This window comes from Pistacia vera, unplaced genomic scaffold, assembly GCF_008641045.1.
Source record: "Pistacia vera cultivar Batoury unplaced genomic scaffold, PisVer_v2 Contig524, whole genome shotgun sequence".
NCBI classification, from domain to species: Eukaryota; Viridiplantae; Streptophyta; class Magnoliopsida; order Sapindales; family Anacardiaceae; genus Pistacia; species Pistacia vera.
Window position 1 is genome coordinate 438,497 of NW_022196362.1, and position 10,746 is coordinate 449,242.

At 39.7% G+C, this 10,746-nt stretch overlaps 2 protein-coding genes across 2 annotated transcripts; both read right to left on the bottom strand.

Moving 5' to 3' along the window:
- Positions 1 to 596: 596 nt before the first annotated feature.
- LOC116106835 lies at positions 597 to 1,220 on the bottom strand. The gene has a single exon (XM_031393147.1). It carries the CDS (start codon positions 1,218 to 1,220, stop codon positions 597 to 599), a length of 624 nt encoding a protein of 207 aa, XP_031249007.1.
- Positions 1,221 to 5,723: 4,503 nt separating this feature from the next.
- Positions 5,724 to 10,303, bottom strand: LOC116106873 (protein ABCI12, chloroplastic). The gene is made up of 9 exons (XM_031393166.1): positions 10,173 to 10,303; positions 9,357 to 9,473; positions 8,236 to 8,472; positions 7,693 to 7,857; positions 7,487 to 7,562; positions 6,836 to 6,900; positions 6,129 to 6,304; positions 5,966 to 6,046; positions 5,724 to 5,878 (listed from the first exon to the last, which is right to left on the bottom strand). Exons 2-7 carry the CDS (start codon positions 9,423 to 9,425, stop codon positions 6,152 to 6,154), a joined length of 765 nt encoding a protein of 254 aa, XP_031249026.1. The 5' UTR covers positions 9,426 to 9,473; positions 10,173 to 10,303; the 3' UTR covers positions 5,724 to 5,878; positions 5,966 to 6,046; positions 6,129 to 6,151.
- Positions 10,304 to 10,746: the final 443 nt, after the last annotated feature.

Sequence of the window (10,746 nt, forward strand, 5' to 3'; positions counted from 1 at the left end):
GCCATCAATATAGACTTCCATCGATTTCCCGATCTGCTCGGAAAACATTCGGTTAACCAACCGTTGGTAAGTTACACTAGCATTTTTTAGGCCGAAGGGCATAACTCTGTAGCAATACAGCCCCCGATCTGTTACAAAGGAGGTATGCTCTTCGTCCAGCTCATACATCGAAATTTGATTGTATCCTGAGTATGCGTCCATAAAACTCAGTAGCTCGTACCCGAATGTGACATCCATGAGCTGATCGATCCTTGGGAGGGGAAAACTGTCCTTGGGGTAAGCTTTGTTAAGGTCGGTGAAGTCTACACAGGTCCGCCACTTGCCATTGGATTTCTTTACGAGAACTGGGTTGACAACCTAGCTCGGGTAGAGCGCTTCTCGAATGGACCCATTCTGAAGGAGGTTATCTACCTCGATTTTCAAGGTAGCATTCCGCTTTGGATCCATCGCCTTTCTTTTTTAGCGGACCGGTTGGCTTCACTATCAATGTTCAAGGCATGGCAAATGACGTCCAGGCTAATCCCGACCATATCGGCATGCGTCCATGCGAACACATCAATGCTCCCTCTAAGGACGCTGATCAGGTCGTTAGCGAGCTAGGGGTTGAGATTGCTTCCAATCCTCAACACTCTGCTCGGCTCGCCCTGATCGACTGACACTTCCGTTAGATCCTCAACTGGCCCACTGGCAGGGCATTCTTGGATATGGGGATCCATATTATCCTCGGCTGGGTCAGGCTGTGGTTCGATCCAACTGATCGCCATTGCTTGTTTAGGAATGCCACGCGAGATGCCTTTCCCCTTGCACGTCATCTGCACTGCCTTCACATAGCAGTCGCGAGGTGCGCGCTGAGATCCGCTTACTTCCCTTATCCCCGTCGAGGTGGGGAACTTCATCTTGAGATGGTAGATCGAAGTGACTGTTTTGAAGTTCCTCAGTAGAGGTCGCCCTAGAATGCCATTGAAAGCGGATGGGCAATCTATTATTAAGAATTCAGTTATTTTGGTCACCTTGTCAGAGTCACCCAGCGTGACTGGAATCGAGATCGTCTCTTTGGGGATCAGATGATCCCTGGTAAAACCATATAGGGGGATCGAGGCGAGCTTCAAGTCGGCCTCGTCCAACTTCATTCTTTCGAAAGCTGGTTGGAATAGGACGTTCACAGCGCTTCCGTTGTCCACCAACATTCTGTGGACATCAAAGCATCCTATTTGGGGCATGATGACGAGAGCATCATCATGGGGATGATGCAATCGGACTGCTTCTTTTTCGAAGAAGGTAATTTCCTCCTCCCTACGAACCTTTGGTGGTCGCTGCGTCGTGTTCATCACACTGATAGGGTCGTGATGGGCTACACGAGCATATCTTTCTTGGGCACCTCGCAAGTTTCCTCCGAGGTGCGGTCCTCCAAAGATTATCCCCATGCTACAGACACCCTTGCGATCACGACGCTTCTTACTCAGCTCCTCTTGATTTTTCTCCTTACGGGAGTAGAGTCATTAACGTAAGGGAGAAGAGTCATTAACATACTCTTTAAAATGCCCTTGCTTGATAAGATTTTCGATTGCCTTCTTGAGAGCTCAGCACTCATCGGTGTGATGCCCATTGTCCCTATGATAACGATAATATTTTTTACTGTTTCTGGATGAAAAGAGACCTTTCATGGGCTCAGGCTCTCCAAGCAGACCGGCCTCTTCTGATTTATCAAGAATGGCCGAAACGGATGCATTCAAAGGGGTATACTGAGTCCTGTCGCGATCGCAACGAGGAACTGGAGCGTAAGACTTCTTAGGCTCGAACCGAGGTTTCTTTCCTTTTCGCTGATCATCATTAGCCCATCTGTGATCAACTCTCCTATTTTCCCCCCGACCTGGTGCATTGCCAGAAGTGTCGGGGTCATGGCGGTGGAGCGCCACCACGGAGCTCTCATTACGGAGGTGTTTCTCCGTAAGGTTGTAAAAGCGAGTGAGGGAAACATCGTCCTCTGATTGCAGCTCCTTCCACAGATCTGTCTATGGACGAACTCCCGTTATGATGAGATTCCAAACGAACTCTTTGGGAGTGTGAGCTACTTTATGGAGCTTTCTATGGAATCTATCGATGTAAGATTGGAGGGATTCATCCCTCTCTTGTCTTATGTTGCTGAGGTAGCTCAAAGGCATTGAGAACTTCCTATTTGCTTGGAAGTGTCTCAAGAATGTCGAGCTCATCTGATTCCACGAGCTAATTGACCTTGCCGGGAGTGACTTGAACCACCGCTTGGCATGAGATGTAAGAGTCACTGCCAAGCATTGGCATTTTGCCAAATTAGAAACTTGATGAAGTTCCATCAGGTCGTTGAATTCGTATAAATGATCCTACGGATCCGAATTTTCATCGAACGCCTGAACATCGGGCATTCTGAATCTAGATGAGAGAGGGGCGGCTAACACAGCCGAAGAAAATGGAGACGCTACTGCGACCTGCCCTTGCCCATTTTGCTGAGCTTTTAGCTGATCTAGAGCTCACTGTAGCTCCTCAATCTGAGGCAGCGGAGCAATCTGGGGATTGCTTTCCCTCATGCGAGTTTGACTGTTGTGATTGCGGTTGAGGAAAGTCCGAAGGTTGGATTCCTTTTTACCTCGGTCGACAGTTTCGGCTGCTCTCAACACACGCTGGCTAGAGCCGTGTGATGGTGATGAATGGTGCAAGGAATTTTCATGACCTTCAGGGTGGTACGAACCCCCCCGTAGAGTGTGGAAACCTCCTGCACGATGACGATCGGGACCATCATTCTGGCGGTGATAAGAATCATCCCGCCTCATACTTTTGTGGGAGTGTTCGCACGATATGGCATGGGACAGCTCGAGATATGACCTGTCACTGAGTCTTTGAGCCACGAGTATTCGACACGGGGTGCGGTCGGTGTTTGCTGGTCCCTCGGGTCCTTTAGGCCCGCTGTTTGCCATCTACTTTCCCTTCATTTGAAACGCTGTAGTGCATGCGACATGGGCTATTGCCCTTTTTCGCGCGTTCATGCTACCTACGGGCGTTTTAGGCGGTGGTATCGCTTCATTTGATTCGGGTGGTGCAACCTGATCCAAACGGTCAAACCTTTGGTTGACCGTTTGGAGAGTATTATTGAAACTCTCCAGGTAGCTCATGACGGCTGGGTCAAGCCGTGAGCTTGAAGGAATATCCCCCACGAGATCTTGCAGGATTGGGGGCATTTCAGAAGAAATGTCCTCTTGTACCCAGGGGATCTCCTCATCACCACGGTTGGTTCGCTCAGATTCGAGTCTGCGAGCCATTTGCTGTTGTAGGACCGATTAGTAAGAGATTCTCCTGATGAAGGGCGAATACTAAATCAGACCCTCCTTCTAGCGTCAAACTGTTGATGTGTGATTTTGACACCAACTAAACACACGTGTGAAATGCTAAGCTGACTTAGAGAATACACGCGAATGGGGGTATGAGAATGGATAAAAGATGGAGAACGATGTCTAAAGTGGTTCGAATGCTTAAACAAGCAACTCTTACATCCACTGATATTGTATTAATATGTTGAGGTCAGGTCGCCTTCAGCGAGCTGACTTACAAGTGATCACAAAGAGAAAATAAGTAAGCTATTACATAGAGAAATTAGCTCATCCCACAAACGGGAGAGGAGACCTCTATTTATAGTGGAATGGGTTGAGGTAATGATTACTAAATCAGGAAGTGGGTCAGATTTCTGTCCAAATCCTTCCTTGCGCCCCATTATTCACTTGCCCGAGTGATTTACTCGATTCTCGCAGGGATTGGACACGTGGATCACTTCCAGCCTTTCACCAACCTGACGTGCACCTACTACACTAGTAGGAACACGCCTCTTGCTTCAGCGTGCGACGTGGCTGCACCTGAACGGCACTTGGACTTACCTAAGCTCTGACCACTTACGTTGATAGGGCTCTGTGTCAGCCTTACTTTTCCAGGCATAATAGACCGAATGCCCCATCTCCGTAATTCGGCTGCGGAAGCTCCAGAAACATTTCTTTTGCTATATCAAGTGACACTAGGCTCCAAGTATTATCATTACTTCGAAGCACTCCCCAAGTCACTGCCTCAATCACAAATTTTGAAGACTCTATGTGATGAATTTCAAAAGGAAACCCGTCTATGTCTCTCCAAGTATCAAATCGCAATGAGTAAAGCTTCACCTGGGGCTTGAAAGCTCTAATTATGATCAATTTCACCACTATGTAATCATCAGATTCCTGATTATAACCAAACGAGTGGTGAATCACAACAGGGATGTAGTCTTGTTTGTTGTTTATGCCTGGCGACATTAATGTTATGGATTTTTTAGTGCACGGATTCCACAAGAATAAAATGTGTTCAATCTGTGCCTTGACGCAAAGACAAACCAACCCGTTACATGAACCCACTATTTTAAATTTGTAATCGGAGTTTTTCATTAGAAAATCATGATTGATAGAATAACCAATTGGTTCATGATATATGAAGTGTAGTGAGCAAGATTTGATACTATGCAGCGGGTAACGTAAAAGGGCTCTTCGTCTTTCTAGAGTGTCCTCGGCATCCAACAGTCTGACGTGTTTCCTATAAAATGAGGATCGGAGATTAGACAGCATCATGCTTTGGTAACAGATTTGAAACGCATGAGAGATTTGACAGGTAAGTTTGAGAGAATTTGGATGATTATCTCTTGGGGAAAGTAGTTGAATAATGGCTTATGGCATTGCTTCTTCCAGCTGGTCATTTCAGAAACTGTTTTAGGTGTTTAGGGTTTTTGGGAGTTGATCAAATTTGTTGAAGAGAATGGAGGGACGAAGAAGTGAATTGAGTGTGAAAGAAAGGGACATTGCTGCTTTGGCTGTGATTATAGTGAGAGTGATGAGTGAGACGTGGAGTCTCTAGGTGAATTACCAGTCAAACTTTCAATAACAGGTGTTTCTTGTGGGGAAAATAATACAGTTATCGAAGAATGCGCACCGAATGACTTGACACAATCCTGACTGTCGATTAATATTGAATTAATATTAATCGACGGTCAGAATTGTGTCATATCATTCGGTGCATGAATTCGGTACGCATTCTTCGATAACTGTAGCATTACTCTGTTTGTGGGGCTTACATTTTTGTGGGGTTTATCGCTCACCGTTTTGGATTATGACAATAGAATTCTATCTATATATAGAAAGTCTTAGGTATATTACAGGTCTCATTATATTTTCACATTAATCGAAAGTTTACAAAGGTTGATTATAAATCTATGTAGGGTTTACCGCTCATCGACTTGGATTATAATAATATAATTCTATTTATATAAAGAAAATGAGACGCATGAGTCTCTCGTATAATACAAATCTCATCAGATTCTTACATCAATCCAAAGTTTATAGAGATTGATTAAATTTATGTGGGTTTACCATTTGTATCTCTTTGATAATAGTGGGTTCAAAGATAATATTTAGCTAATGAGGGACCAAAGTGTTGAAAATATATTTAGAAAATTAGATTTAAGGGGTTAAAGTGAATATTTGAAAATAGCATATACCAGTCTTTATGTCAGTTATATTTGGGACGAGCTGGGTTTAGAGAAACTACACCACACCTTTTCTTGCTTTTTTTTTGTTTGGCTAAAAAAGCAATTTACAGCCTTTTAAATTTAAATTTCGTTATTTTATAGTGTTTTTATTAGGATTATTCTCATAAACCCCCATAGGTTTTGTCCAGTTATCTGAGAACCCATTAGTTTTGTTATTACACAGGTAGCCTCCACTCCAATGAGTTTTCTCGTTAAAGTAAATTTTAATATACAGCTAATCGACTGGAGTTTCTCCAACTGAATAATTCTTCTCATTTCATGTTGTGCCACCAATCAAATTGACTTTAACTGTGCAATACAAGTATGGATTAATTACAGAGTATTTCAAAATTGCAGTAGACTATACGACGCAGGCATTCTCTGATGGCAGCTCACCTTTATTTTGACAACTTATATTCCTGAGTGTATTGGCTTCAGTTTAAGCAAAACTTCACCACATGAATGCCAAGATTATATCTGCTCAGATCATGGTAATTAATTATCAATATTGTTTCTCACCTGCCAATCAGATCAAGTAAAGGATCTCACAACAAATTACCTTGGCAAGAGTGGACTTCTGTATCAAACAAGGAAGTACTCCGACAAAAATGCAGCACCTGCAATGCTGACCAGGCAAAACAGGGAAATGAAATCTGCCATCCCAACAGATGACTCTGATAAGGCGTAAATTTTATGAGTTCCACTGTCCCCTCTAAAACCTCTCACAATCATTGCCTGTACATACAGCATCGATAATCAAATATTAATCTACAACTTCTAGATGGAAGCACTCTTTTCAATTTAGTTATTGCATAATAACAATACACCAAATGCCCAGATGCAGAATGACCATAGAATATACTATGAGCTCTCAAAAGTTGTAACCAAGGAGTCTAGTTACAGAAAGATTGATATAGAGATACATTTACCACCTCTAAGTTTCCATATCATTTAAAATAATCAAAATGTGGTACAGTATTCTGCGATATGCATTCGGCCATAAATCTGAAAATTCTTTGGGATTTGTAAATCAGTAAACAGTTGTTTCATTAAACAACGATACAAGAACATATGAGCAAATCCAGTCAAATAAAATTTTGCCAATAGGCAACACCCATTACAAAAGAGCATAAGAGACTATTGAAACATTGGAAATTTATAAGCAACTAACCAGTGTATATCCATAAAAATCAGCACAGCCCAATTTAAAACTATAAATTAATCAGTCAAAGGTAAAGGCACAAATATGTCCAATTAAATAAGAACCTGAGATATCTGCTCAGCATGGCTAAAAATATTTTTGAAGATCCGACGAATGTAGGAAGCAAAAACTGCAAATCCAACAAAAAACTGGAAAAGTTAAGCATTGTATTTAAAACACATGCACAAGCTAAATTAGATAAGAACACAATCTAATGTACTGTAGATTGATTACAATTTCATTGCATAAATACTTAAAATTTAAATTTACTAGTGACTTAATTTTATTGACATAAACAACTTAAACCTATGAATCTCAAAACTAGAACGAAGGTATGGAAAATTGTTGATTTAAGGCCATCACTTGTCATATACAACACATCATAAATGAGAAAATATGAATTTATAACAGGTGGTAGAAGTTAAGGAAAGATTGTTGCTGACCAAAATTGATGCAGGACCATATACTAAACAAAACCCCACAAAGAAAAATATGATAATAGAATATACAAAAAAGAGAGAAATATAATTATGACATCTTTTTTACAAAGCAAATGATGAAGACTTACGTAAATGCAATGGCCTCAAGCCATTCAAGAAAATGTAATAAAGTTTTCTCTAATTGTTATAGAAGAATAGAAGCAAAAAATAGAATAAATAAATAAATAAAAGGGACCAAACAAGAAGCCCTTCATATACATTAGCAATATAACTTACTATCAATTGTCTCCAGCACTGTCAACTGCTTCCAATTTATCTTACGAGATACAATCCCCAATGCGACATTTCGCACCTACAAACACAATTGGTGGGCATTTGTTATTGGAAAATGAATACATATTAATAATCAGCTAACTGGAAAAAAATAAATCAAAAAAATATTTGATATGTTTAGTTTTAATAAAAAAGAAGCCCTCTCTTACCTCATCAAACACTAGATTAATGAACCTCAGTGAAAGCAAAAGGGTAAGAATGATTTCAGCAACTGGAACACCGATATGTTTCAAAGGGCGCATAAACCACCGCATAGCAAATGCAAGTTGTTCTGGGGTAGTGGTTGCCAGGCAGAGACTTGAGCTTTGGAAGATCTTTCACAAAAATAGAGACCTAAATCTCAGAATGATCAAGTATTCATTTCTTTTGCAACATAGTCTACTCTGCTTATACATATTAATGTTTTCTTAAATTTTTTTAAGAAAACTGAAAATACTTGGATTAACTAAAGAAAAATTTCTGAAAAGGGTGGACAAGTAGTCTCATAAAATTAACTGTTCTGAAAATTTAACATAAATTTCAAGAATCAGCATAATCTTCTTTGGTCTATTTCGTTTGTGTCAAAATGGCTCCCTGCAAAAGATATGTGTGTGTGTGTGTGTGTGTGTGTGGGTGTCCTTTACCCCATCATAATCTGCAAAAAGAGTTTATAGAAGAGCAAAATTGAAAAAAAAAAAAAAAAAAAGGCTTACTGTGAAGGTTAAGCAGGCAGCTGTGCTTGCAACCGACAAGCCCTTCCTTGTAAACCGTAATGGTCCTAGCTTCATAATTAAATACGAATAACCTCCCAAGGAAACAGGAAGATTAGGCAAACCCATGACTGCAGGTGGTGGAGTTCTTAACTGGACAGGAGAGGGTACACCATCTGAACCTAGCCCCAACATTATAAATAAAACTCCAGAAAGCAATGACACTCTTCCCAATTGGTCCTACAAGAGTTGAAGGAATTTCAACATAGTGTTATACCAGCGACTAGTTTGAATATTTCAAACATTTAAAAGATATCTATATTAAAATGATTCCAGAAAAAAAAAAAAAAAAAAAAAGTAACAGGGAGATAACAACACAGTAACCTAATTAAAACCAGCAGTAAAAATCCAGGCAAGTGTAAACAATAATGATAATCTATTAGCTTCAACAAAAAGTTGAAGATATGCAACATTACCACATTGTCCAAGAAATTCAAATATAACTACATAAATATGATGAGATCACTATTGAAGTATGGATCTGCTGGTAAATGACATAAAAAAGTAACATCTAAAACAGCACATGTTGGAGCCATTGACTAACAAGGTATACAGTCTAGAGAAAGAATATTTTTCACTCTACATTATACATAAATTCAATCAAGCGCAATAGACTACAGACATATTTTTTGCTCTACATGATACATAAATTCATCAAAGCAAAATAGACTGCAAATATATTTTTTGCTCTACATTATACATAAATTCAACCTAGCACAATAGACTGCAGATCTCGACAATTTATAATAGTTATTTTGATCCAACCACCTAACATGTACCAACTTGTCCAACACAAAATACTTTTTCTTAACTCAAAACTCATCTGGTAAGCAGCAAAAGTTTACAAACAGCAGAGCAATCAAGCATAAAAAGCCAGATCTACATGCAAAAAACTCCACCTTTTTTCTTTCTTCATGAACAATGGGAGCCATATTATAAAAGTTTAGTCTAGCAAACTTCATCAAGCAACGCAAGAAATCAATGTCAGAAAGTTGTATATGGGGACTCAGCTTTATCCAACCACATTGAACTCTCTGTAGTTAAAATCTAATTACTATACTTACCATCCACACGTGTTTCGGAAGGATCCATATTGACAGAAGACTTGTGTATATGACTAATCCAACTCGCATTATTATATGCGACCTTGCTGGTAAGACAACTAGAGCCAAGAGCCATACCTGAATAATCAAAATGATTGGGCATTCAAATTAGAAATCGTTGCTTTTGTATTGGATAAGAAACTATAACCAAATATATATTTGCACATGTCTTAATTTTCTTATTACAAAAGATTAAAATCTCATTTACAATGAGAACTTTGTGAAACTACCTTTCTATGATACGACATTCTACCATAAAAAGCCAAATCCTTGAGCCAATTTTGAGAACAGACGGACAGAAAACTTTGGGTGAATCTATATCGGATGTTTAAGTTAAACATAAAACCTTGGTGAACATAATTTCATCTCCTTGTCCTCAATCAACTCCTAATGTCCTAAAACTTCAAGGCACTGCCTTGAAATTTATTGTTAAGTGATAATTGCTCTCTGTAAAACCTGGGCCAAATTCACTGCCGATAGCGAGAAACTGATACTCAAAGAAATCATGATTTTTTTTCCTAAACCTCTCTTTGTTTGCAGATAAAACAGAGAAATTATGATCCCTAAGCTACATGCTGTTGCAGTCTCCACTCCAGAAAAACTAAAACAGCAAGAAACAGTCATAACCCGATAGATGAATTCCCTAAATATAAAAATCATTTCATGAACAGACCCACAGATTCTTAAACATTAACGAACAAAGCCCATAAAGTGACAACAACAACCAACCAAAGAATAACCCAAAAAGCCAAAATTTCGGCTAAAACTAAAAATCACCAATTTGATTCTGGGGTCCACAGAGTGCAAGAACGTGGAAGGCGAAGCAATAAACTGGTAAATGGGACTGGCGGTGGTGGAGGAAATCAACCTGAAAACGTTATCAGCCGCAAAACCTCCAGTGGGTAACCAATTCAGCCATTTAACGCTTTCATTATCATTGTTATTGTGGTGCTGTGAAGTTTTCACTACAACATCTCTTTTCTTCAGTAAAATCCCATTAGGGATTTTGCTCAGTGAAAGGAACAATCTAGGGTTTGAGCAATTTGGTGCAAGAATTTGAGTAGAAGAAGATGGAAACAAAATTTTAGGGTTTGAGGACAGAGGGACGAAGGATGGAGTCGTACACTGCGTGCAATTCATGGGCATATTTTGTTGATAACGAGAGACAGAGTAAAGCATAAAAAATTTCTCTTTTTACAGTTTGTACAGTCTGTTGTGCTTTGGCGGGAATATACTTACACTTCACAGCAACGCTATCATGTGTATATATATATCCGTGATTATTCTTACGTTAATTCAATAAACCCTTTAAATATTTTTTAAACATAATATGTTGTAAAGTGAATGCTGA

Bases quoted from the DNA above. Each gene is read 5' to 3' on its own strand.
- LOC116106835 (XM_031393147.1), bottom strand. From the start codon at position 1,220: ATGCCCCAAATAGGATGCTTTGATGTCCACAGAATGTTGGTGGACAAC.
- LOC116106873 (XM_031393166.1), bottom strand. From the start codon at position 9,425: ATGCGAGTTGGATTAGTCATATACACAAGTCTTCTGTCAATATGGATC. The intron at 8,473-9,356 runs GTAAGTATAGTA...CAACTCTTGTAG, and splicing joins TTCCGAAACACGTGTGGATG to GACCAATTGGGAAGAGTGTC. The intron at 7,563-7,692 runs GTAAGAGAGGGC...TTGTGTTTGTAG, and splicing joins TTAATCTAGTGTTTGATGAG to GTGCGAAATGTCGCATTGGG.